The sequence below is a fragment of the Rhinopithecus roxellana genome, chromosome 11 (assembly GCF_007565055.1).
Source record: "Rhinopithecus roxellana isolate Shanxi Qingling chromosome 11, ASM756505v1, whole genome shotgun sequence".
Taxonomy (NCBI): domain Eukaryota; kingdom Metazoa; phylum Chordata; class Mammalia; order Primates; family Cercopithecidae; genus Rhinopithecus; species Rhinopithecus roxellana.
In genome coordinates, this window is record NC_044559.1 from 51,093,816 (window position 1) to 51,121,724 (window position 27,909).

A 27,909-nucleotide genomic window follows, 5' to 3' on the forward strand; every position below is an offset into this window, starting at 1 on the left:
ACCAAAACAGAACGCTACCTTCCATCTCTAAAACCAAAACAGAACGCTACCTTCCATCTCTAAAACCAAAAAGGCTCTTTCAAGTATTTCTCAAAAGAAAAGGCCAGGGATCCTGATGACTAGAGTAAAGGGCGAAAGCTGGCAAAAGGATGGCGCCTGTCAAGTCCCGAACTGGAGGATAAAGCCCCAGCCTTGAGAGGGCCTCAGGTCAGGGGCACAGTCCATGGCCTCTCCAAGGAAAGCGGGAGTCATGCCCTCTCCGACCCTGACGCTGGGGCTGGGCTTAGCCAGGCAGACTCGTGTGCGTCTGCAGAAATGTGTATCTGTCTGTCTGCACTGTCCGCCCCCACCCACCCTCATGGCTCCCTGCTGTGGTCCTCAGTGTGTTCCAGGGACAGGAGCTGCGGTCTCTGTCCCTCAAGGAAAGCTGGGTCATACAGGGTCTCCCAAACATGGCAAACCTCCATCTCAAAGACAAACCTGGTTTCTTTTATGAAAGTCCTGGAAGCTAACGTTTTCATGAAATTTGATTGTCAAACAAAATGTATTTACTTTTACTTCTTTGTATCTTCAAATGGCCGTAATAGACCGGGAGCATGAAGTGTTAATCTAATTAGAGGTGATTTTTCCTTCTGGGTTTTATGAGTGCAAACGTCCTGAGGAAGGAAGCAATCTGTCACAATTACCCTCATCTCCTGATGACCCTGCAGCTGGACTTTTGAAATACGATCACCGTTTCCTTGCACAGCCTGCCCTTCCCCTCGCCCATGCCCCGTGGGCAGAGGACAGGCTGCAACTGGTTATCTTGGGGCCTGCATGGAATTCACTCATGTAAATAAATGAATAAAGCTCCCAGGTAACATTATGTTATATTATTTCATGCTGTGTTGGAAACACAAGAAGACAGACAGACAAGCCAGACTGCTCCAAGGTGTTGAGGGCGGCCTGCCCTTGCAGCCGCCAAATAAGACCCCAGCAGCCGAAATGCATCTCCAGGTCCCTTGGTCCCTAGTCATGGGCCCTGCCCCCCACCCTGTCTTCTCAGCTCAGGCTGCAGGCTGCGTGGCCAGTGCCAGCACCCTCCCTCCCTTCCTGCCATCTTCATCTCTCCTGTTTCTTCCTGCCTCCCCTGGTCTCAGGAAAATTGACCCAAGGCCTCTGCTGGGGCAGCAGAAGTTCAAGACCACTGAGAGTGGGGGAATGGGCCCCGGCCACACAGCACTCCCAGTGGCCACATGAGGAGGGTTCAAAAACCTCCCTGGGGCCTGAGCCCAGGACCTCCGCTTTCAGGGCGGGGGCTGAAGACTTGGGCCACACCCATCCCCGAGCTCTGTCCAGATTTGCCTGCTCTATTTCTCCAGCTCCGGCTCCCGCCTGTCCTGGAGATGCCTGCCTGGATCTGCAGCCCACCTGGCCCCTCCTGAGCCCAGATGCCCCAACCCACCCCCAGCGGACTCCTTCCCAGGACTTTCTCCCCCCGTCCCCCAGGCCCACAATGTGCCTCCCACAAGCCCTAATGATGCCACAAGCCCTAATGATGCCAGCTGCATGTGGATAGACTTCATTTTTGAGAAACTGCCTGGCCATTCTCCTTCCCTTTCAACCCGTCCCCCTCTGCGGCCCTCTTCTCCTGGCCCCTGGACTTTGCCTGCTCTCAGGGATGGGGAACATTCCTGGAGCCTTGGCTGCGGCTGCTCCAGAGTCCCCGACCATCAAAAGCGCGGCAGCCCAGGGCAGAATGACCGGGCTCCCACCTCATCCTTGAAGATGAGGCCATTGCCTTAAGCTCAGATCCCTAAAGAAGCCGCATGGCCAGGGCCAGGGTGCAGGCGTTTGTTTGGAAGGTGATTCCAGGCGGTCCTGGGAACGGACACGCGGAAGGAGAGGAGCCAGCAATGGAGGGTGGGCCATGGGGCGAGGAAGGTGCCCAAATCTGCCCGAGAGGTATCCTTACTGAGGACTGGGAAGCAGGTGTTCACCTACTGACCCCCGTCCTTCCTCGGTTGAGGGTTGCCCTTGGGGTGTTAAATTCCTAACATTTAACAGTGGAAGTGGCCAGCACAGACAGAGTTCCTGTGAGCCCAGGTGGCCCCAGGTGGACCCGGGCAACTGTGAGTGAGCGTGGAAGGGAACCTGGGCCCGCAGGCGAGGCCTCCGTCTGCATCCCTGTGTTACCCCGCCTCGGGGCACATCAACGCCTACCCCCACCTTCAGGGCTCGGAGTAGTTTACTAACTTTTTGTTTTCTCTTTTGCTGAATAAACGCAATTTTACACGGTTATTCCACAATATAGCCAGCTGATTTCACTTACTTTTGAGGGTTACTTTCACACAAGCGTAATTATAATCCCATTCCAGAAATTAGAGCGGGCAATCCCAACTCCCAAAGGCACCTTCAAGGGTGCTGTCCCCACAGGCACCTCCCCTTCCCTGGCAGCAGCCTAGGCCTTTCTGCGCATGTGCGCCCCAGCCGAGGGCCTGGTGAAGCTCCTGGGAGGCAGAGCTGCCTGTGTCTGACTGGAGGGAAGAGCACTCAGACACTACTCATCCGGGGAGACGGACAGGTCAACGCTGCCCTTCCTGCTGCCTGGGAGGGGCGCCTGTTGCCTAGGACTGTAGGGGCCTCTGTCTGGTTTGTGCCCACTCACGCCACAGCCTCGCTGTCAACACCCATCTTAGTGCAGGGAGAAACCATCACAGCGAAGCCTGGAGGAACCCTGCTCTGTGAATTCCTCACTCCAATGCAGACGTGGTCCCAAGGCTCTCCTGTGTAGCCCACCACAGTGCCAGCCAGGGTCCCCGAGGCTGGTCATGGCTGGGAAGCTGGCCCAGGGTCACCCGCAGAGGGATCCCTGAAAAGGACCAAGGACAGCCCCTAAGTCCCTAAATCAAAATCGAGTATTCTCAAAAGGACTTTCTCTCCTGGCCCCTGGGTGAGCATCACCTACTTGTGAGAGAGACTTTGCAGAAGGAAAGTGTTCTCAATAAAATGTCTCTAATGTATTTACCTAAATAGCAGGATTAAATTAATAACCTGCTGTTCAATTAAACTTGCTCCTGATGGACTAAAGTTTTAAAAGAAAGCTTCTTTGGGATTTGTACTAGCAAGAAAAAAACAAAAATAAAACAAAACAAAAAACGAACCTTCTGCTGAACCATCATTTACATGCCACAAAACCACAAAACCTTCATCCCCCTGCCCCAGGGCACAATCCCCATGGCAGGGCCCAAAGCCTGCCCTTTTTAAACTACTAAAAACCCCAGGGTCCACCCCTCATCACTCCACAAGTACATGAATTTCTGAACTTAAGTATTGAACAAATGCAATAAAAAATCTTATTAATCACTCAGTCCATGAAAAAGTGACCTGTCTGTGCCTCATTGTTAAGCAGCTAGAAACCTTATGGGTTTAGCTATCAAATTCTCCTGAGCTGAGCAAATCTGCCAGCATATTTTACAAAGCTGAAAAGTCATGAATGGTGGCATTGCTTTATGATATTCACAGTAAATTTGGGTTGATCTTTTCTACTCATGAGCTGTGTGTAGGCCTCTCCTGAAAATCCTCATGAGACACCGGACTAGGCTTCACCCTGGTCCCTTTCTCTCGGGGTAAACACACAACCCTGTGGTTACTGCTTCACATTCAGATGATTTTGCTGATTCCTGTATAATAATCTGAGCAGAAAAAGTGGAAACGAATCACCCACCCTCACTGGGGTAAAAAGGCCCTGAAAATCTCATTAGTAAAATCTCTCCACCAAGGCCGTTTAGAGAAATTCAAGAGGCCCATAAACGGAGTCCGCCAGCATCCCTGCCCGGGAAGGGAAGGCCGGCCTCTCGAGCAGGTAGGTTAGTTTAAAACTGTGTTGGTGAATTGGGCCTGCCTCATTTCCAAAACAAAGAGATGGAAACCTTGGACGTTAGCAAGATAAAGGGAATATTCTATTCCTATTTCCCAAATGTTGAGATGGAAACCTTGGACGTTAGCAAGATAAAGGGAATATTCTATTCCTATTTCCCAAATGTTGAGATGGAAACCTTGGACGTTAGCAAGATAAAGGGAATATTCTATTCCTATTTCCCAAATGTTCACGATGCCATTCATGTTTCAGGGAAGGCGAGTCATGTCTCCTGCCTGATAATCCAACCAGGCCAGCCTGGCCAGGCGTATTCAGAAACTCAGAATTCCAGCCATTTCCACAAGGGCCATGCAGTCGCTGGGGCACAACAGTAAGGACTGGGAAACCGCCTGCACTTGGACCTGTGGGTCACAAAACGGCCTCTCCTGCCTCTCGCCCAGTGACACCCCCGAACCTGACCCTGCTCCCAGGCAGGGCTCTCCTAGCAGGTGACCATCTCGGTAAAGACGCAGTCACAAGGGCATGTGCCGATATAAGCAAGTTCCCTGTGAGAGGGCCGCCCAGTCACCCGCTGGACACTTGGGCATCAGGCCGTCCACCAGGATGAAGAAGAGTCCGTGAAGGCACACGGGGAACACCTGGCGGCACCTCCCCTGGAGCCCCTGGGGCAGGGCTAGAGCTTTTCACCACTCTGCAGAGGCCAAGTCAGGAGAAACTACCACAAAGACCCCCATGCCAAGAGCAGCAGGAGGGCAGGAAGCCTGGGGCAGGAAGAGGGAGGGACTAAAGTCTTGTTTTAAAACAAAATTTGAGCCTAGTAAAAATAGCTTTCCAAATAACATTTTTTTGCAAAACAAACCAACACCCAGGCAGCGCATCATGCCAGGGCCAGCTCCACACATGTGTGAGTCCACATCATGCTTCGTGCCTCTCGGCACGTGTGTTCATTCAGCCTGACGCACGGCATTGCAGTCACCAGCTTACACGCCTACTTTTCCTTCAGGTTCCTTGAGGCCCAGGGCTCTGTTTTACCTTTGAGTGAACGATGAAATACGTAAACAGGTGCACACATTCAAATTCAAGGGGCGTTGGAGGAGATGTGTCCCTGGGGGTGGGTGGGACCAGCTCCTTCCTCCATAAAATTCCTAAGGGGTAGGATCTGCTCAATGTTTCCTGTTCCCCCAGGGTTTAACCCAGACCCAGGACAGCATCCCAGCCCTAACCCTTATGAGGGCTCTGCTCAGACCTCTCTGTTCTGCAGGGAGCTGCGTCTCCAGGCAGCTCCACCCCTGCCTCCTCTCCAGGACCCTGGGAGTTACCAGCTGTGGGAGGGCCAGGAAGCAGCCTGGGGGTGGGTGCTGGCTGCAGAGGAAACTTGCTCTTCAGTCTGAAAGGCCGTTTGTGTGTTCATTATAAACATCCTCACACGTGGGGCCCATCACTGCCGTCTGCATTCAGCCTTATTTTCTGAGGAAATCCAACCGGGCTGAAATACTGCCTCTGGCTCATTTTATACCCAGAGCCAAAGCAGGAAATGATAGTCATTGACAGAGGATCTGAATATAAAATCCCCCCTGGCCCACAATTCAAAGTGAGATTTGAAAATCAGCTACACTGAAGATATCCAAATTTTATTTTAAAAACAGTCATGTTCATCTGTAGGGGAGGCAGTCCCACTAGGTAGGATGGATAACCCCATGGGGAAGCTGTACAGGGAGGTCGGGCACCGTGACCTGGCCCAGCTCCCACAGGAACCCCATCTGCGCCGTGCGTGCTTCCTCAGGCCACCCAGGACCTGGCCTCTCGGTGGACCCCACCTGCCAGCCTCTCAGGCCTCATGCCCACAGGTGAAACCACAAAGGCACCTTTCTCCTTTCAGAGGTGAAGGAGGACCTCCTCTCCACATTGGCTGCCCCTCAGCCTCCACTCACTTACCACCTGCCCCTCACTCAGCACAATCGGGAACTTAGTAAGGGGGAGGCATCCCTCAGGCCCTGGGATGGTCACTTAGCCTGATCAGGAACTCAGTAAGGATGACACATCATCTCTCAGGCCAGGACCGTCACTCAGCCTGATCATGAACTCAGTGAGGAGGAGACGTCCCTCAGGCAGGGACAGCCACTCAGCAGCTGTTCCCCAGGGTCTGCCGCAGGAGTGCAGCCGCTCAGCTGCGGCACCTTACCCCTCTCTCCAGCAGCATGTCTCGGAAGTGGGTCACGCGCTCCTCCAGGGGCAGGAGGATCTGGGGGGGTGGCGTCCTCGTGCCTTTGTCCTCTCTCTGTGCCTCCTCTGGCCTGGGACTCCCGCAGCCTTCAGTCCTTCAGGGACACAAGATGCAGAGAGTTAGACACACTCATGGGGACCCAGCTGGTTCTTATTGCAACCTTTACAAACCCTCCTTAAGGTAACTCTTTCAGAAACACAGTCTCTTTGACAACTCTTCACAAAGCCTGACGTGGTCTCCCCAGCAAAGGTGGCACATTTGCTCCTGGCAGGCACGGGGCTTGGCTGTGTCCAGGGCAGGAGGCTGGAATTGAAGTCCCAGCCCTGGGCCCGGCTGCGAGAAGCTGCAGCTCAGGTGCAGGCAGAACCACACCCCGGCAGCCAACTGGTGTGTCTCCTGGGCAGGCCCTCACTCCAGGTCCCCGTGCTGCCCACGGCCCATGGCAGGGAAGCCAGGCCTCAGGTGCCGCTGCAGAGACAGGGTCATGGAGGGGTAAGTAGCAGGCTTTTCATCCGAAATATCATTTCGCTCACTCATGGCCCCTTTGTTCTGGACAAATGCCTGGAAGACAGTTATGCACAGAACCATCTGTGACCTGAGATCTAACCCCAAAGGGAAACTTCAGTGACAACGAAGGAGGCTGGGACCCCTCCCCAGGCACAGAGGACAGTGGAGAATGGGATCACCCAGGGGCCCTGGAGAAGTTCCCTCCTGCAGCAGAGGGGTGGCCCCTGCCAAGGCCCCAGACACTGTGGGCAGCACCAGGAGCTGCACAAGGTGGAACCCAGGGTGGGCAGGGAGGGAGGGACCCCACGAGCTGACTATGCTAGGCTGGGCAGCTGACCAGCACTCCCTTTCAAACCACAAGCGCAGGGAGGCGGGACCCTACTCCTATGGAAGAAATGTGAGAGGCCCACCTTTTTCAAGTACCAACTCTCCCCCTTGCATTATTTTAACTGCACGTGGATAGATCTCTTTATGGTTCTACACTGGATTCTAAGAAGCATCTAGAAATATCCTTTTGAAAAAATTAAAAGTTTGCTGCTGGAAGAACATGTTCGGCCAAATGCAGACACCGTTCTTCTTGTGTCTGGTTTCCCCTCTTTCCCGCCCTGGCCCTGCCTGGGAACAGGTCCATCAGCTGCCCCCCCACACCTCAGGATGCAGCCTGTTCTCCAGGACAGGCAGACTCAACCCATGCAGGCTTGGCACACCCTCGGTCCGACCATGTTGAGCCCTCATGGGCCTGCTCCCTAGCCTGGCCCTGCTCCCACACCTACCCATGGCATCATCAGACTTTGAGAGCTCCCTCATTTTCTTTCTTTTTTTTTGAGATGGAGTTTCACTCAGTCGCCCAGGCTGGAGTGCAGTGGCGCGATCTCAGCTCACTGCAAGCACTACCTCCCGGGTTCACATCATTCTTCTGCCTCAGCCTCCCAAGTAGCTGGGACTACAGGCGCCCGCCACCACGCCCGGCTAATTTTTTGCATTTCTAGTAGAGACGGGGTTTCACCATGTTAGCCACGATGGTCTCGATCTCCTAACCTCATGATCTGCCTGCCTTGGCCTCCCAAAGTGCTGGAATCACAGGCGCAAGCCACCGAGCCTGGCCGAGCTCCCTCATTTTCTGCTGCACTTAGGTCAAGCTCAGCCAGCAATCATGAAGAGCAGTCTTCTCACAAGCAGGGGCTTAGGGCCTCCTACATTCTGGGAGCTCTCTAAGTGCTTGGAGATGTAGGAATGGCAGGAACATGTGTCTAAAGGCATGGGCCTTACCTGCTCCTTTCAAAACCAGCTCACCCTGGGATCTGAATTGTGATTTTTTTGAACCTTTGTCTGAGCTTTCTGATTTGGCCTAGAGGCAAGAGTCTCTCCTGGGCCACGGTCTCCCCAAGCTCCCCTGAACTTTTCAGTAGGTCTAGGATTTTGAACTTCCATGCTCACCTTTGCATTGCCCAATTTAAGCAAAAGTACTGCTAAACTGATTAGCCATAGCCTTCCCCGCCCTTCCCTTAATCTGCTCACCTGGAAACCTTATCAGATTTCTCATCCTCCGCCATCCCCCAGATCCGACTCAGCAAGAATCTGCTGAGGTTGGTTCAGCCAAAACTCCCTGATCCCTGAAGTCTGCTCTTGCTAATTTTCCATCCACTGACCCCCAACCCTGACCATGGCTATCAATTCCTGCTTTTCCATGCCAAATTTGGAATTGATCCTGGTCTCTTTTCCTCCTTTGCAACAGTTGTGAATATAATCTGATTTTACGGCTTTAACTACTGTCCAGCTCTGGTTTTGACAATAGTGCCATATTCTCCACTGGGGATGATTTTGCCCCAGGGGACATTTGGCAAGGTCTGGAGACATCTGTGGTTGCACAACTGGGGAGATGTTACCAGCACCTGGGAGTGGAGACCCGAGATGCTGTGAAATGTCCTCCAATGTATAGGACAGCTCCCACCATGCAGGCTCATGTGGCCCACGTGGGCCTCCCCCAGGATGTTTGGATGCTAGGTGAAGATTACACTACTTCCTCATTTGGAGAGGAAGTAAGGGGTCAGACGGGAAAAGGTACAGGTGGTCATCTAGGGGCCAGACCCGGCCGTCCAGGCCTCCCAATACCTGCCAAGTGAGAAGTGTTTCCTCATGGTCTGTCCAAGGTCCTGGGAAATTCATTAGTACCATGTTGAGGATGTGCTGAGAATATACGATGCCCTTATGTCTAACAAGGGGTTTTCACTCACAGGGGCTGTAATACGGATTAATCCCAACGAATACAAAATGTGCAAAGAAACAAAAAGATTGCTCAGCCCATTCGAGAATTGTATTTATAGACCAACTATTCCAAGAGAATTTACACTCTCTGCTTCTTATGCAATTACATGGAATTTTGAGAAAAGAATATTACCAGTGGATTTCCAATTGTATGGTACTCCGAAGGGTATAATTAGGATTTCCCTGTAACAAATTTTCATTAGTTAAAAATAGAAATGTGAAACAAGGCCTGTATTGTTGCAACTTGAAATAAGAAGAAAAGGCACATTCTGACTGTGCGGTGATAGTGTGTTGAAGCGTATTCAACACAATACTCTGTTCAGGACTGCTGCATACCTTCCAAATGGCTATCAGTTCTGTTAGAATCGGTTGAAAGCAAATGCAAACTAGTTAAATATATCTTTGATATTCTTATGGCTGAATGATTTCTGTACCTTTAACAAAAAGTGAATTCTAATCCTTTTAGTAAAGATAACTCAAGCCATGGTTTTCCTGCTGGTAAAGGCGGCGTCCCCGAGGACGCACTAATTGGTGTGCATAAGTACTGCCTGTTGCCAGCCGGGGAGGCAGCCTTACTGCATCACAGAAGCCTCGTTAAGGTAACCCATGGATTTGGGAAGTTTTCCAGGTCCAGTGTATAGGTTGAAAGGGGCCTGGTCTTGGCCAACCTTTAACCAGGGTAGGTGCTCCTGAAATCTGGGCACTATAACCCTGGGCGGGGGGCCCTCACGCCCAGGGTCAGCCCCTCCCTGCCTTCTGCCCCTCAGTGTGGTGACCATCCCACCCCTGAGCTCTCTTCTCCTGGTTCTGTCCTTTCCCCCAGCCTCTGAGCTGGCCAATTAATCTGTTAATGATTCGTGTGTGTGTGTGAGCCTGTGTGTGTGCACATGCATGCATCTGTCCCAAGCTGGTAAGTCTGTAAAACTGAGGTTTTCTGATTTTGCCCATGTGCAGAGGGCAGCATATTATCCAGTAAAATGCACAAATCTGAGACCCAGCAGAGCTGGGTTCCAGGCACTGCAACCAAAGCCACGATTTTCCCTTTGTAAACAAGACACTTTAATGATCCATCTGAGGCTGTGCACACCTGCTGTGGGTGCAGAGCTCACCCCTAAACCCTCAGAGGCACTTCTCTCCACCCAGATCCTTTCTGCAGAACCATCTCTGAGGTTGGAACCATTGCCCTGGCAGAGGAATGACAAACACCAAGCAGTTGCTGGCTCCAGGCTAGAGGAATGGGATGTGTGATATTCAGCTTCTCCAGCCAGGCTGAGGCACCCACCCACTCCCTCGCAGGCTGACACCCAGGTGCCTCATCACAGCATTACCCAGATGGATGGAGGCTCAGACAGCCCAGCTGGATGGATCAAGATCCAAACCTCTACGTGGGCAAATGTACTGACGCCTTCAGCCCCAGCATGCTCCCATGAGGTGGTCCTAGCACTCACCTAGGGCTGTCGTGTGGATTCAGTGAGATGGTCCACATCGACCACTCAGAGCAACCCCTCCTGCTCCTTCCCGCCCTCTCCAGCTTGCAGGTGCGGTGTGTCCACCCATACTAGGCCCTGCGAGGCTGTAGCTGGAACAAGGAGCCCCTCACTGCCCAAGGAGCTTACAGTCTAGTGGGACATGAATTAAGGTTACACACACGTGAAGCCTCAGCTGCCACAGTTGTGTCAGGGCTGAAATCCACAGTGCAGAGACGTCAGTGCCAGAGGGGTCCCTGCGCTGGGCTTCCGGCTGGTGTTCCCATGAACACAATTATTTGAGAGACTCTGCAGAAACAGCAGACATTCTAGTGGACCACAGCTCCAAGACAGATCACGAGCAGGGAAGAGACACAGACGCTGACACAGGTTGAGATGGCGTCACTCTGCCGGGGTGCTGCCATGGGATGTGGGGAAAATGCAGACATGGGAGGGAGGACCTGGTTCTGGAGAGGCCTGTCTGCAGATGTGACGAGGTCAAGGTGTTTTTGAGCCTTACAGGTGAGGATGACTTGCTGTACAACCTTGGCCAAAATATGGAAACTCTCTGGATCTTACTCATGGTAAGATATATGCTTCCGACCAGACGGTCTGGAAATGCCTCGCAATACTGCAATTCTATGATGCAAATGTGATCCTGTTAATTTCATCCTGATGAAATATTTAAACATCTTGACTCTGCCATCAACTTACTAGCTCTGCCTCCCAACTTTGCAGTTCCTATAAATTTGATAAACAGGCCTCCTGCGTCTTCATCCAGCTTGTTCATAAAAATGTTCCACAGGAAGCACCAGACAGACGCCTTTAGCAGGTCTCCCAGCTGCAGCCCTGCAGACAGACGGCTCCACACACCCATGTTCATAATGGGCTGTGAGGCCTGGGCGTGGGCACAGAGACAGAGATGCCCCCTCTCCCCTGGCCTGTCTTCCGTATAGTCTTGTCTCAGCCTGCAGGTGCCAGGTCCCCAGCTACAGCCCTGCAGATGGACAGCACCACACACCCATGCTGGTGATGAGCTGTGAGGCCCAGGTGTGGGCACAGTGACCGAGATGCCCCCTCGGCCCTGGCCTGCCTCTGGCATAGTCTTGTCTCAGCCTGCAGGTGCCATGCTACCATCAGAGGTCCCTGCTGACAACCAGTCTGTGGAGGTTTCCAGAGGCTGTGCCAGCCCTCATTTCAGTTTTGTTTTGTCATAAACGATGTCTCTCACAGCCTCACTTCCAACAAGTGACCGCACCATGCCACATGCTGCCAGCCTCCCCAAGGGCCCTTTGGCAGTATTGTTTGCTGGGGAAGAGTGGGTTGGGAACTTAAATGTTAGGCCTATGATATAACAAATAATTAATCCGGTCTTTACTCCCAGTTCCTGGCAAAGAGCTCCAAAAAATTCTTGGAACATCCTAAGCACTAGAAATGACCTTTGCTATTCATAAGGAGACCTCTCCACCATACCACATCTTAGTTGCACTAATGAGGCCACTCACTGGGTTCTTAGTCTCAACGAAGGTGCTGGCAATGCCAGGAAACACCAGCCCTGAAGACTAGAGGGTTGGAATGTCCAGCCCCACCCACCATCTGCTATCCAGGGTGAGGAGAGGGGCTGGAGATTGAATTAAATCTTCTCACCAGTGATCAATAAACTAATCAATCATTTCTCTGTAATAAAACCCCAATAAAACCCTTGAACAGTGAGTTTCAGGAGTGCCCTGGTTGGTGAACAAATCAGTATGCTGGCAGCAAGACAAATGTAGGGGGACAGAGAAAAGAATATTACCAGTGGATTTCCCTGCCCTTGAGACCTTTCCCGATCTCACCCCATGAGTCTCTTCCATTTGGCTGTTCCTGAGTTGTCACCTTGATCATAAGATAAAACTGGAATCGCAAGCATAGCACTTTCCGTGAGTTCTACAAGTCATTCTAGCAAAGTATCAAACCTGAAGGAGGGTGGTGAGAGCTCCAGAATTTGTAACCAAATCAGACAGATGTGAGGGTAGCCTGGGGACCCCACTTACAGCTGGTGTCTGAGGTAGGGATGGTCTTCTTAGGGCTGAGCCCTTCCCCTGTGGGGTCTGCAGTATCTCTGAGTGGTTGGTGTCAGAACTAGACTTAATTGTAGGACACCAAGTTGGTGTCAGAGAATTGCTGTCAGAACTCGGGTGCAACCAAATTCGCTTCAATTACATTCAGCAGGCATTTCCATGGGGACTACCCTGTGGTCCTCCCAACTGGGGCAACCTGCCTCATTTCTCTGAGCCTCCCAGGTCATTCATCTATTACAGAACCCACTGGCCCCACACGGCTGTCATGAGACTGAACAGAAACCCTTACCTGCAGGAGCCTGCAGAGGGCTGCGTGGGGCCCCTTGGTTAGCACGCAGCTGCTGGTGTCTGCAGCGGACCCTGCTCCAGACCCTGGGATCCCAGGCCCCTGCCCTCACTAGGCTCCCATCCTAGAGGGAGGAACAGAGAGTAACAAATAACCAATACCACCAAGTTAGTAAACTGGGTGGTGTATTCAAAGATGTTGGATGCTCAGGAAGTCACAAAAAGCAAACGAACGAACGCAGCTGAGGGAAGGGTCTGAGACCATCACCAGGCAGGCAGGACACCCACAAGCAGATCCTAGGAAGAGGTGAAGAGGCTCATTCCAGACTCAGGGCTCAGCTATGCAAAGGCCCTAAGGTAGGAGCATCTAAGAATATTTCAGAGACAGTGGCAAGGAGGTCAGTGAGGGGAGGGTATGGAGGGGCAGTGCTCAGAGGCCTTCGAGGATCCAGGTCCTGATGTCTCCTCACCCATGGCAGGGTCGTGACCTTTCACTCCCAGGGACATGGGACCCCAGAGCCTCTGAACAGAGTGACGCATCCTGGCCTCCGACTGCCCCGAGTCCTGACTTAGTGCTCGCTTCTCTGCTTGCCTGGCCAGGGGCCGCCCTGAGCCATGGAGTGCAGAGACAGCTCTGGGCAGCACCCGGGGAGCCAGGGCGGGAGCAGGTTCCTGTCCGGAGCTGCCTCTGGAGCACGTGGGAATTTCCGTCAGGACCCCACAGAGATGAGGCCCTGCCCCTGTCTTCTCAAACGCATTTCAGAAATGATTTCCTGGACATCCAAGACTGCCCCATGGTTTCCTTGGTGGATTTTTGAAAGTCATGCATTGTTCCAGGTAGGGCATGAGTGGGTGGAGGCCACCTGGAGGAAAAGATGCCTCACCAGGTGAAGCCATGACATCAGGCTGTCCTGGCAGCAGAGGCTCCTGGAGAGTGAGGGGACACTCTTCTGTCGATCACTGCGGCGTAGACCAAGGTGCAACTTTCCTTGCCTGGCTGATGCTACAAGATGATGCAAATCTGCACACACTGCCTGGCCCTTGGGTCAGGGTTTGACCATCCCATAGATCTCTGGCCTCTGACAGGTCTCCAAGGCTGTAATTCCAGGGCCCACTGCCAGGCTCTTGAGCTGCGGGAGACCCACGTAAGACCCACTAGCATCCTATGCAGTTGAGCTCCAGATTCTAAAGGAACAGGGTTCCAGGGTCTCCAGCCTTCCTCTCTCAGCATGCAGGAGTCCCCGTCCCACCCCAGCCTTTGTCTTGGCATCGCAGACCTTGCCCTTCTGAGCGATGTTTCTGGAATTTGTCCAGCATGGAATTATTGCCACATTTCTGTAAGTCTTCCGAATGAGTGGCCACTGAGTTCTACTCTCATTGAACAAAATTGCCAGAGAAATTTATAAAACAAGGTGACTTTTTGCAAGTGCACTATGGTTTTGATATTTTCAGCTCTACGCCATGCAGGAGCGGAGAGCAAGACTTCGAGACCCAAGCAAGGCTGGACCCCCTGCTGGCTTGGCTCTTCGTTGCTGCCTGTCTGTGGATGTGCATTGCACTGGCCTCTACAAGCTTTACCTTCTTTATCCCCCAAATGACAACAACAACAACAACAACAAGAACAACAGGATCTGCATTGCAGGGGTGAGCTGGGGAGAGAGTGCTGGGCACTCATGAAATGCGTGGTCTCTGAGCTCGGAACCCGGGCTTTCCCAGTGTGTGCTCTGTGTTCCCGAGCAAGTCTCTTCATTTCACCAACCCTCCATTTCTTCCTCTATAAAGTGGAAATAATAATAGTAGCAACCCCTTGGGATTTGCTTGTAAGATTTAAAGGACATAAGAAGAATCCCTTAAATCCACCGAGGGCTCACTATGTCGAACCTTCTCCTCTTCAGTGTCCCTCCATAACCTCATTTCATCACCAGCACAACCCCACTGTCCAGGTGGAAAAACTGACATAATGTATTTAAAATATTTAACACAATGGCTGGTCTAGAAATAGTTTTGATGACAATGATGGTGATGATGATACAGTGGTGATGGTGATGAAGATGGTGGTGGTGATGATGGTGATGGTGATGACGGTGATGAAGATGATGATTATGGTGACGAAGATGGTGGTGAAGATGATGATGGTGGTGGTGGTGATGATTTTTCACCTTCATCATCTCTGCCAGCTTCTGATCATCCACACCCATTCTCTCCAGGCTGGGTTCCAGCCCTCTGTTCATCTGGATGACATCTCATTTTTTTTTAATTTTATGGATGGGAAGAACCTGTTCTTTCTTCCAGCAAAGAGGGCTGGGAATTTATCATCAAAATACCGCCAGACTGTAAATCTGGTGTTAGACACAATGCGAAATTCTGCAGGAATCAAAGTTTCTGTGAATCTTTTGCCTTATGGGGCCTCAGACATTCTAACGTGTGGTTGTAACAAATGGTCTTCAGATGAGACAAACTTTGAAAGATCTGTATTCTCCAGTTTTTTAGCCTCGACACTGTGCAGTGCAGAAGCGTGCCTCTGGCAGCTGTAAGGAAGATTGGCACATCAATCAGGGTGGGCTGCAGGCCCCCAGGTGAGACAGGAGCACAGGGGCGTCAGTTCCGCCTGCTCTGCTCACGTGGATGGTCGGGATTCACAGCCAATGATGGCATCGAGATGGATGCCTCCCCAGGATGGATCACGGCCATCAACAAAACCCTGCTTTGGGGCTTGGCGCTGGCCCTGAGTAGGAACCCTGCAGGCCGCTGGGTGAACTCAGCAGGAGCAGCTGCTCCTCCGCCCTTACGCAGAGGTGACACTGCCCAGTGCACAGAGATGGGGCTCTGGGATGGGCAGGGATGCAAAATCTTCCTGGAGGAGCGATCGTGAGTTCCCAGCTGGGGTCTGGGCTGCCTGGAATCTCCAGGGATCTGTGTCCCAGCCACAGGCTCACTGTTGGCCTGTCTGGCTTGGCCAGTTCCTGACTGCCTAGCACCCCTGCTTCTGCCCTGCCCGCTTCACCCCTTCCGGGAATCACAAACCCATTTCTGGCTCTGCCTAAGGCCAGACAGGCCCCACCGTGGCTGGACAGCTAAATCCCAGTCTTCAGTGTGACCACACTCCTCTGTCCCGTGTGCACTTGCTGTCCGTGTGGCTATGGCACATGGGCCATGCTGGGGAGAGGGGGCAGAATGAGGAGAGATCAGGCCATGGGAGCTGTGGCCTCCTGGACTCTCCACCATGCTGAGAGGCAGGCTCACCAAGGCCTGGGAAGGGCTGAAGTCTCTGCCAGCTGAGGTTTACGAGCCACTCAGAAGGCGAAACACCTGCTGAAAAGGATTTGCTGGTGGCCTCATCCTGGCTGGGGGCAGAATCCCAGTGAGCAGCAAGCTCCAGCTCTCAGCTGCGGGAGGCGGGGCAGCTCCGTGCTGCAAGGCGGCAGCTCTGGCCTGAGCTCCTGCTTTGTGATGAGCTCTGCTGGGGACTGTGTTTCAGTACCAGCTTCAGTGCCGGCTGCCAGGCTTCCCCAGCAATTAATCAGGAGGCCCTTGAGCACCTCCCCAGGACGTGTTTCTGCACCTGTAACTTGTGCAGTCTCCTTATGTGAGAACACACTCTGGTGGCTCCAGAGAGGCAGCACCTACCTCCACCCAGGGCAGCACAGACACCAGGCCACGTCCTGTCCTTTGGCAGGTAGTTTTCTGGTAATATTTGCAAAATTACCAAAGCTCTCAATCTGAGATCTTGGTCTCAGAGCTCTCAGAACTCTAGACGGGGCCAGACAAGAGCTGAGGGAGACAGTCAGGGCACCTTGGCTCTAGAATTTGGGGCATGGCTGACGGAGGCTGATTAATCACTGAAAAAGCAAACCCTCAGTAACAAAAACCTATTTTCTTGTCTCTACTTGCTGCCTCCAGGTGTTGATTTTAGGTAATATTGAAGGAGACATCAGCCCAGTCACATGCATCTCAGGACACAGGACTCTGGACTCTAAGGAATGCTGAGATTTAAAACAAAAACAAACGGCAGGAAACTAAATCCCACAAAGGCAGAAGGGAAGTGTTTTTATCTCCCCAGAGTCACAAAAGCTCACACCGAACTGTTAGAGCAACAGAACAAAAGCACACCGGATTGTCAGAGTAACAGAACAAAAGGCCCATACACAACATCTTCACATACTGCTGGGTGAAGAACCCCCAGGAACACCAGTGTGCGTGGGCAAGTCCAGGCCAGGGCCCTGACAGAGATGCCATCGTGCGTGGGCAAGTCCAGGCCAGGGCCCTGACAGAGACAGAGACAGAGACCGAGGCACGTCCCAGCCAGGCCCTGAACACCAGCCAGCCTGCGACCCTGTCATGAGCAGCATTCCCAGGCCAAGAGACAGCCCCCAGGCCCCTGCAGCTAAGAGGCTGATGGTAAGCAGAGGCAGACAAGAGCAGAAGCCTTCCAGGGTCCAAACCTCTTAGGAGCCCGGGTGGCCCAGGAGGTTCCAAATGGCTGGACCCTAGACATAGACTGGTGAGCTCAGTACAGCAGCTGCCTCAACAGACAGAGATGCCAGGGAATGGAGGGGCAGGTCCAGATAGAGTGCAACGCAGAGCAAAGGGACAGGTCCCTAAAACACAGTCCCCGTCACAATCACAGACTCTAGGAGGGAGCCCCAGAACCACAGATCTGGAGACAGGTCCCCCAAAAACACAGCCCGTGTCACAATAGCAGACTCTAGGATGGAGTCCCAGAGCCACAGACCTGGGATACTGCCCAGGGCCACTGCTCTTATCACGGTCTCATCTAAACAGGGATGACAGAGAACCACCATGCTCCCACCCCATATACCACTACCAAGACCACCACCAAGAAGGACTGACGTGCAGAGAAACGTCCCCAGGTGGCAGAGAAACCACAGGGAGGCACATCCAGATATTGAATGACAATTCAACTGACTATTCAAAAAGGAGCTAAACATTAAAAGAAAAAAAATAGGTGTTATAAAATATCAGCATATGTCTTATTTTAAAATGAGTAAAAAAGAATATTGGTCAAAGACTTGAAAAACAGTCTGAGAAAATCTGGGAAATAATTAGAAATGAAAGGGAAAAAGTGGAAATGAAGAATAAACTAGAAGGAACACAAGAGTGAATAAATGTCATAAATGACATCATAGGAGGAATAGAAGGCGAGAAGGGAAGAGGAAATCCAGAAAGAGCAGATAATGACGAAGCGTCAACCGCGTGCAAAGGAGGTGACCCAGGAGGAAGCTGAGGGAGAACCAAACAGTTCACAGGTGACTCCAAGCCACGAAACAGAACAGACATGAAAGCAATTCAAGAAAATGCCCTGACGGAAGAAAGGCATCCACCTATATTTTCATAAGATACACCTCACATCTGGGAAAATGAACCAAGAATAACCAAGAGTTAGCTCTGTCATTGTCTTCTGAAGGATAAAGATAGTAACTAAATTTGACTAAAACATCAGCCACGTTTGCATCCAATTCACAGTGAGTCGGTCATCTTTCGAGGATACCAGGGAACCGATGCAGTATTTTGGAAATTGATATTTAAAGGAAAGAATCAACGCTTCATTGCGTGTTTTCAGTTTAAACAGTATCTTGAGGGAGTCAATGGTTTATGAGGGTAAGTTCATCTTGATGAAAGTAGGCAAGCTAGTAAATGTGAATAAAATGGCAGAATTAAGAGATGAGCACTCAGCAATCTCTAAGGAAGTCTTAGGTGAAGATAAATCATCTGCTTGTATCATGTAAAGACAGACAAGTCGACATCACCTGCTTCCTGATGGAAGGAGCTCAAAGCCGCCATTAGTCCTGCCAGAGCACTAATCCAACCTGACCACGATAAAGCTCGAATCTGACTGCAGATTTACCAGATACACAGAGGACAGAAGAACACGCCCCTAAACCATGCCCCAGGCATGATCTATGTCCATACCATTCTCCAGGGATGAAATGACCTATGTCCACACAATGGGAAATGCATACTTGTAAAAAACCTCTCGCTCCTTCAAAAACAAATGAAGAAAATAAAAATGAAGCATAGAAAGGAACACACCAGCAGGTTAAAAGAGACTTAGGAGAGAAGCAGAGGGCAATACCCGAAACTGACTTCGTCCTGATATGAAAGCAAACCTCTAAGAGAAAATAAAACAGTCAAGAAAATTTAAACCATGACAGGGAGCCCATTTGATAATGTTAAGGAATCATTTCTGTTTTTAAAGATGTGACTATGTTACCATGCTTATATTTTTAATATCCTTGTATTTTAGTATTATAGAATATTTACAAATAAGATTTATACGATGTTGGGAGCTTGTTTCAAACTAATCTAGGGGGCATGGACTAAAGCAGAAAAACGCTGGCCTTGAGTTGATGATGGAAAATAAATGCATGGAGGCAAACTATGTTGTACCAGCTTTTATGTGAAACTTTTCCATAATAAATAGTTAAAAGTAGGTAAAATAACTATTACTCCTTGAGTATATTTGTTTTTTCATATATTTGTTGAGCCTTTTCAATCCAGTGTCAGGCAGCTAAGCACACACTGGGCCATCTTACGACATCTGTCTCTCCTATCACAACAGAATTGGCTTTTATGGAAATCACTCCATCTCCTGGGATCTTTTGAACTGACCTAACCTGTTCTATTAGTCCATTCTCACACTATTATAAAGTACCACTTGAGACTGGGTAATTCTCCAAGAAAGGAGATTTAAGTGACTCACAGTTCCGCATGGTTCAGGAGGCCTCAGGAAACTTTCAATCTTGGCGGAAGTTGAAGAGGAAGCAAGGCCTGTCTTCCATGGTGGTAGGAGAGAGAATGCGGTCGGTGGAGACTTCCACAAACTTTTAAACCCCCAAATCTTGTGAGAACTCACACACTATCATGAGACAACCATGTAGGAAACTGCCCCCATGATCCCATCGCCTCCCACAAGTCCCCTTCCCTGACACATGCTGTATTAGTCCATTTTCACGCTGCTGATAAAGACATACCCGAGACTGGGTAACTTATAAAGAAAAAGAGGTTGAATGGACTCACTGTTCCACGTGTCTGGGGAGGCCTCACAATCACAGTGGAAGGCGGAAGACGCATCTTAGACGGCAGCAGGCAAGAGAGAGTGTGCGTGTGGGAACTCTCGTTTATAAAACCATCAGATCTCGTGAGACTTAGTTACTATCACAAGAACAGCAGGGGAAAGACCCGCCCTGGTGATTCAATGACCTCCCACTGGGTCCCTCTCCTGACACGTGGGAATCACGGGAGCTACAATTCAAGATGAGATTTGGGTGGGGACACAGCCAGACCACAGCACATGGGGATTACAATTCCAGATGAGGGTTGGGTGGACAGCCAGAGGCAAACCACGGCACCCATGTCCCCTCACATGACCATTTTCTCTTTGGCTTCTCCCACCCTGGCTGTCCCCTCAGGGCCCATGCCCCCGTGTCCCTCTGCCTGTCATCCTGTGATCTGCTCTGACCCTCTCTTCCTCCTCGTTCAAGTTGAGCGTTTCTTACCACTGAAGTGACCACACTGAAGAGTTAACCTGTCATTTCTCATAATACAGAACAAATACGTTCTCTCTCACGGGAGAGGAAACTACCTGAGATTTTGATAAATTTATACCTCCAAGTGGTGATAGAGTGAGCCAAATATTTGATAACCAGCCTTGTGAAGAAAGTACTGAGTTTTGGGGGAAACTGACTCCCCCACTCACTCGGTGATCTCTGGATCCCTGCAGGGATGGGCATCAACCCCCCGGCAAACCCTAATTACGTCATAAATACGGGGTAACTGAATTACATGAAAAGAGTACTGAAAACACACCCACCCTCTGGAGGGAAGCAAATAGGTGGGGCATTCCCGTGAGTACTCATGCAAGCTACACTGTGCATTTCACAAGCCCGCGGCCACAGCCACACAAAACAATCTGTCGACTTAAGAAAATATATTTCCACTTCAAAACACCGCAGCAATTCCAGAAATCACAGGTGTGATTCGAGCCGTGGCGTCCAGGTTTCTGATGCTCAGGCCCTCATTCTTGGGGGAAGTTGGGAGACAATTGCAGCGATACCAGTCAGCAGAGACCACCACCCTGTACACGTGAGGTCAGACGGACAGAAGGGGACTGCGGACGGGATGCTCCCCAGAGCCCATTTGAAAGGGAGAGTTATAAAGCCAGAAGATCAAAGATCAAAGCAGGTCTGAACTATGAAAAGACCCGTTCATCAGAAACTGGCAGCACCTCCGGGCCCTGAGCAGAAAGGGGTTGAGCGGTCATGAGTCTATTTTCCAGTCCCAGGGAAGATGCATGGTCCTTGTGAACGCATCCCTCTAAATAGTAAATAACAAGCTATTTGAAATGACACTCACCATGTCGATTAGACTATTTCAGTAATTTGAATGCTTGTCATTGTGACATATTTCTCCTCCGAGAGAATTTCAGGAAAAGTTTCATGTGGACCTGAGTCACTTTCACAATCGATGTAATTCCATCTGGGCATGAATGCCCAAAATGTGTATCGACTGTGCCAGGCTTCACAGGAAATGTGGGGAGTGGAGACCAGTGTCCAAAACAATCATCATCTCAGCTTATTTGCTTATTTCTTAAACATCATAATCTGAGTGCTGATGAATCACACGTTGCGGGAGAATTTTAGTGTTCTTTGATGAGGCAAAATGATGCTATCCTCACAAAAAGGGCAGGTCCAAATGGACAGATTTCAGCAGGCCCCCTGGAGGCATGTTCTCTAACTATACGGGCCTGATTCTACGACATAGAAATACATAAGAGCAGTTAGGAGCTTGAGGAGTACGTGGACTTACTGACCTTCCCAAAGAGGGATCCAAATGCCACCGTGATGCTGGTGGTTTGCCTGGCCCGGGGCGATTCGCTCTGAGCAGGGCGTGCAGGCTGGTGCTTCGGAAGAGCTTTGGGAAAACCTGCCCAATGGTGACGCTTCCAAACAGAGGGCATGGCTTTGTAAACCGGTCTATGAACGAATGCCCAGGACGGGATGGGCGTGCTCAGTCCTCGGGCTGGCTGCAAAATGAACGCCAAAGCGTTTTCCTCCCATACCTCAGAGCAGGCCACAGCCTCCCTGAGAGTCTCCCTCTCCCATGGAATCTTTAAGGCTGGAACCAACGTGGAAATGAACAGCTGCCAAAACGGAGGCAGCTCCATGCAAAACCTCTGTGCGTGTTTCAAAGTTGGTTTTCAGTGACGGAAATCATTCGGATGATTAAAACCAAAATTAGCGTTTCGATGTTGTTGAATGCCAACTGTTGGGAACCGAGGCCAGACCCAAGGGATGGGAAGTGCAGCCGGGTGAGGAGGAGGACAGCCCAACTGCTTCGGATCCCGCCATGCTTTTCCACCCACACGAGTTCAAAATTCATCAACTCATGGCCACATTCCATGTTTCCTGTGCCTCAGGAAGCTCGTCTTGTGTTTTAAATTAAGCACACATACCCAAAGACCAACGGAGACCAGTTTAGCTGAGGTCCACGTGTGATGGTGAAATCAGACAGGCTGCACTGGGTCCTTTCCTGGAGCCCTTGGCCCCCATCAGAGGTGCTCCTTGTCCATCCCCTGTGACCCACACAACATCCTTTGGCCCCCCAAAAGTGACTTTCTTATGGAGGAGATTTGGGGTAGCAAGAAGACAGCTGCCCAGGAGATTTTGAGTAGGAGGCGTCCTCCCTCCACAGCCAGTGAGCCCCGGCCCTGCCACGTGCGGTCCTAGACCTCCCCACATAGTGTTTCACAGGCTTCCACGTCCTGTGGGGCCAGGCGGCAGGACCCCTGGGGAAGGAGAGCTCCACCTCCTACCTGATCACCTCCCTGGCTTAGGGAAGACACTGTTATTCTTCTTTGCATTGTTCCTGAAAGTTCTGTGGTGTCTGCTTACTATTGAACCACTCAGGTCTAGTTCTATGTGTTTTGTTCATGGCTCCATGGGCACCCAGCAGACAGAAGAGTTCGCCCTGACCCCCAGCTGCTGGGCCTGCTAGGCACCCGCAAGCCCAGCTCTTGCTCCCTCTTCCCTTCTCTTCCTTACCATCCTTTCATCCTTTGCTAAAACGTTGAAAGGACTGAAAAGGTGAGAATGGGCACAGGCTCTGAGTCAAGATTTTGTTTTACCTTCATCGTGGCAAATATTCTTACTGCAAAAGTACATTTTTAAAAATAGAAAACGCATATAGTGCTAAGATTCCTGACCAGTTCATTTGGGTTCCTGTTGCAAGCCTAGGGTATCCCATGAGCAGGGCTGGTACAGGAGCCTGGTGCAGGACAAACGCACCTGTGGGCCGTGGCAGGACCCAGGGTCCAACGGAATGTCTGGGCATCATGGGGCCAATAACAGCCCAGCTCAGGAAGAGCCTGGGAAGCGCCCCTCATTGATTTGCCTTTCAGAGTCCTCCCCACCCTTCTCTGCCAAACATGGGGCCCAGCAACTACAGCATTCCTTCCATCTCCCTGTTCTGGGGAACTTAAACACACACTTCCACATTCATCCCCTTATGTGAAACTCACAGGCAAGGCAGGGCAGCCCAGCAGCCACACAGGAGGGCTTAAAGGGCAGGAGCCATCCCCTGGCTTGATGGAAAACAGGGATTCCCTACCTCAGTGCATGGCAACTCCCAAAACCAAACCGTGACCAGCCGACTTGGAGGGAGACCCACTGGCCGTGTGCACCCTGCAGGTATGCAGGCATCATCTCATCCAGCTGTCCCAGGGCCCACTGGGGTCTCTGCAAAGCCTCATCTTACATATGAGAAATCTGAGATCAGGGTTGGCTAACTTTGCCCAAAGTCATCAAGCAGGCAAGACATGGAGCTGCAGCACCAAGCCAGGGCTGCCTGACCCCTAAACTTAACCTCTGACACAGCACATGGCACCACCTACGCACTTGGCCCCCATGACCACTTCTACAGGACTCTGGAAACACAGCAGGGCTGAGCATGTGGGCGCCTAGGTAGGCTGGGGGTGGCAGGCCCTGTGTACAGTGTCTGAAGTGCTCCAAGCCTCTGAGATACCTGCTTCAGCAGGTGCCCAGGACACTGCTAAGACAACCTGAGACCTCTTACCATCTGTCCAGCGGTTGAATTAGCTCTTTGCTCATAGTCAACGTGGTCAAAATGATGCCTTTTCTTTCTATATCACCTGAGTACCCAGTAGGGAAGGACCCGCTGGGGAAGGGAACGGCCACCTACCGGTTCCTCTTGGTTTTCACATCTGGGTCTTCCCTGCTGTCTTCAGAACTGGACCCATTGCTGTTGTCAGCTGAAAGAAAATCAGATGAACAGAGTTGTCAGCGCTCAGGGCTTTGGCACAACCACCAGGTGACACTCACTTTCCAGCAGACTTATCTAGAAATTAAGACAACAGGCTTCTCTTAAAGATTGATGTGAAATCCTACAACGAGTTTCCTCTTGGCACACATGCTTTTACATTTCAGCAGAACAGAAATCTGACTGTGCTGATCTGCAGAGTGGTTCTCTTTAGATACTGTCTGTTTAGCAGGTGCTGGGCCTTCCAGAGGGGCTGGAGGGTGGAGAATTACAGGTGGACCTCTGCTCAGCCTCAGGGCGAGGGCCCAGGATGAGCAAAGCTATGTCATGTTCTTGGGAGGGAACCATGAGACCGGGGCCACTTCTGTGGCCACTGCCCCAGGGAAGGGTGGCCGCCAGCAGCACCTCCAACAGGCCCACGCTCAGCTCCTCTCCAGCCACTACAACAGATAACAAGATTCCCCTACCCTGCACGCAGCCGTGCCTCACTGTGGACGCCCATCTACTTCCAAAAGCCAAATCGATTTTGAAGACATGGCCCCCTATTTCCATTCTGAGGCGGTCAGCCCTGTAAATGCTCGATGAGCTTTTGGAATGAAAAAGTAAAAAGGGGCTTTGGTGCTTCCTATGGGTCTCCAGGAGGGAAGAGGAAAGATGATCATGCAGATGGTCTGGAGTGTCATTGCTTCTTCCCTGACAGGCGGAGTGACTTCCACACGTGCCGAGCACCACAACAGCCTCCCACCTGCTTCTCATTCTGTGTCTACCTCTGGCTCATTCCACCCCTCCCAGTTTGGGTGGCCAACGGAGCTGGGCTGGGCTGGGCTGAACTAGTCTGGGCTGGGCTGGGCAGAGCGTCCCACCATCTTCCCAGCCAGCCGGGGGCCACCTTCCCAGTGACTGCTGAGCCTGCACTTCCTTCCTGGGAGGGTCTGCAATGAACACAGTGCTCAGCTTAGGACGAGCGCAGAGCTGATGAGAAAAGACATCAGTTTCAACAACTGCAGGGGTCTCTGCACATTTTCTTTCCATAAAACCCTGCAATTCTCTCCACACCTGTTTTTAGAATCCCAATAATAGCTCTGTTACCAGCTCACCGCTCAAATCTATTTACAGGCTTGTTTTCAGTGTGCAGCATGGGGCCCGTGGTAAGAGGAGAGGGTCAGGCTCTGGAAGCCCTGGCTCGCCGCAGTCATGCTGCATCATCCTTGGGGGCCTCTGCCACCTGAGCTTCCCAGGCAGCTCATGGTCGCCCCTGCCCCACATAAGCCACGGGACCACGGAGGCTGCCTTAGAAGGACCGGGGTACGGCATGTCTGCCCTGCACCTTCCAGCAAGGCCGCAGTGTCCATCATGCACACCCTGTGTGGATGTTCCACCCTTCTGAAAGGATGCAGGCCTTGGGGGAAGAAATTCCTGTGGGCAGTGCAGAGTAGGGGATGAGCAGAACTTGGCCCTGGGAGGGTGGAGGAGCCACAGCCCAGGCGGAGCTTCCTGACTTTCCAGCAGCCCCTGGTTCTGAAACTGGCAGCTCTGACTCCAGGGCTGAATTGCTCTGCCCTGAGAGCCACCCTGTGCCCTGGCCCTGACCCTGGCAGCACTGACTCCAGGGCTGGATTCTTCTGCCCTGGGGGCCGCCCTGTACCCTGCAGGTGTCTCTCAGCCTCCCTGATCCCTGCCCCTCCCCACCATGCTAATGAAAATGCCTCCAGAACTTCCCAAATGTCCACAGGGGTAAATTTGCCCTTCCCAGTTGAGAGCCACTGGTCTAGAGCCAAGACCACTGATGACAACCGGGGGGCCATGGAAGGGAAGAGAGGACACTGGAGGGCATCCACTTCCTCCTCGCTGGCTGCCTTCTGCGTGTGCTCCATAGCCCAACACAGCCCTCCAGGCCAGGACCCCAAAGGACACACTTTATGCTCCCTGCTTCCCAAGCTTCACTTGTGCCAAGCCCAGCACTTCCAGGCATTTCTGGTTTTTTCTGAGACAGAGTCTCGCTCTGCCCAGCTGCAGGATGAGGGTTTGCGGTAAGCACTTCCATGTTATGTTCTTGAGAGGAAACCATGAGACTGGGACCACCTCCGTGGCCACTGCCCTAGGGAGGGGTGGCCCCCAGCAGCCCCTCCCCCAGGCCCACACTCAGTGGCTCTCCATGTTCAGTCTGTCACCCGGGCTGGAGTGTAGTGGTGCGATCTCGGCTCACTGCAACCTCTGCCTCCCGGGCTCAAGCAGTTCTCCTGCCTCAGCCTCCCAAGCAGCTGGAATCATAGGCACCTGCCACCACACCAGGCTAATTTTCACGTTTTTAGTAGAGACAGGGTTTTACCATATTGACCAGGTTGGTCTAGAACTCCTGACCCCAAGTGATTCACCTCCCTCGACCTTCCATAATGCTGGGATCATAGGCATGAGCCACCATGCTGGGCCACCTCCAGGCATTTCTACTTCCTGGCTGTGGCAACCTGCTCTGCCCATTCAAACTGAGAACACTGGCCGGGCACAGTGGCTCATGTCGGTAATCCCAGCACTTTGGGAGGCTGAGGTGGGTGGATCACAAGGTCAGGAGTTCGAGACCAGCCTGGCCAACATGGTGAAACCCTGTCTCTACTAAAAATACAAAAATTAGCCAGGTGTGGTGGTGGGCACCCATAATCTCAGCTACTCGGGAGGCTGAGGCAGGAGAATTGCTTGAACCCAGGAGGCAGAAGTTGCAGTGAGCCGAGATTGTGCCACTGTACTCCAGCCTGGGCAACAGAGCAAAACTCCGTCTCGAAGAAATAAAAAAACAAAGAAAAATAAAAGAATAGCATTAGAGAGGCTGCCATTCTCAGTTGACTGCAAAGACAAGGGAACTGAAGCCTCAGCCACCACACGCTATGAAGAACACACACTTCAAGGCCATCACTTTGGAAAAGGCGCACTTGGATGGCTCCGCCTGCACAAGCCCACATCAGCGATCTCTGGGAAGTGGGAGAATCCGATTTCCACCAAAGCTGCCCCAGTACAATGCCTAGCATATCTACTTTTCAACCAAAAACTCAAAAGCATGCAAAACCAGGAAAGTCGGGCCAATTCACCCGATAAAAAATATTTTTGACAGAAATCATCCCTGAACAAGTCTACGTGTAAAAAGTATCTCAAATGGAGTTAACCGTACACGTTACAACTATAAAAGTTGTTGAAGAAAACGTAAGGGGAAAATCTTTGTGACAAGGCTTAATCATGGCAGAGTTTCTGCTATGGGTGAGGAAACAGCTGTAGAAATCGGTAGTGTTGACAGCTACACAGCATTGTGAACATACCTAATGCCACTGAATTGTACACCTACAAATGGTTAAATGGTCAACTTCATGATATGTATATTTTACCACAACGAGAAAAAAAAATCAAGGACAACTGGTTCTATGGCAAAAAAAAAAAAAAAAAAAATCAAAAGACCAGGAAAAATATTATGATACTATTGTAGCCAACACTGATAGCCTTGATTTTCAAGTCCAAATAACTCAGTAAGGTAAGGAACACACAAACACAAAACAAATGGCCAGCAAACCTGTGAAAACGGTTCAATTTCACTCAAAATTAAAGCAACGCCAACTGAAATGAAGAATGGCTTTAAGAATTAAGTCTGATGCTCTACAGTGCTAAGGTGATTATTCAGAATCTATCAGTACAAGTGTGAACTGATCAATCTCTTTGGGAGAAGATTCGGCAATACCTGCCCAAAATCTAAAATGCATGTACCTTCTGAGACAACAGTTCTAATAATGTGAAATTACACAATCGATATGTTTGCAGAAACGCTCCTAAAGTAAATACCTAGGTACAAAGGTGTTCTTTCCAGCACTGTGTGTGTGAGCACAAAGCAGATGACCCAGACGTCCATCCAAGAGGAGGCTCTGAGGAAGTCATCATGCGTCCAGACAGGACGAAGGTGGGGGGACAGGA

General features: G+C 51.2%; 1 protein-coding gene across 1 annotated transcript in view; it reads right to left on the reverse strand.

Moving 5' to 3' along the window:
* Positions 1–27,909, reverse strand: part of TCERG1L (transcription elongation regulator 1 like) — a 234,818-nt gene that overhangs the window by 19,434 nt on the left and 187,475 nt on the right. The window contains exons 8-9 of the mRNA XM_010389429.2: positions 23,884–23,953; positions 6,042–6,177 (exon numbers count right to left, since the gene is read on the reverse strand). Of these exons, the coding sequence (XP_010387731.2) occupies positions 6,042–6,177; positions 23,884–23,953 (206 nt within the window). The remainder of the gene's footprint in view (positions 1–6,041; positions 6,178–23,883; positions 23,954–27,909) is intronic.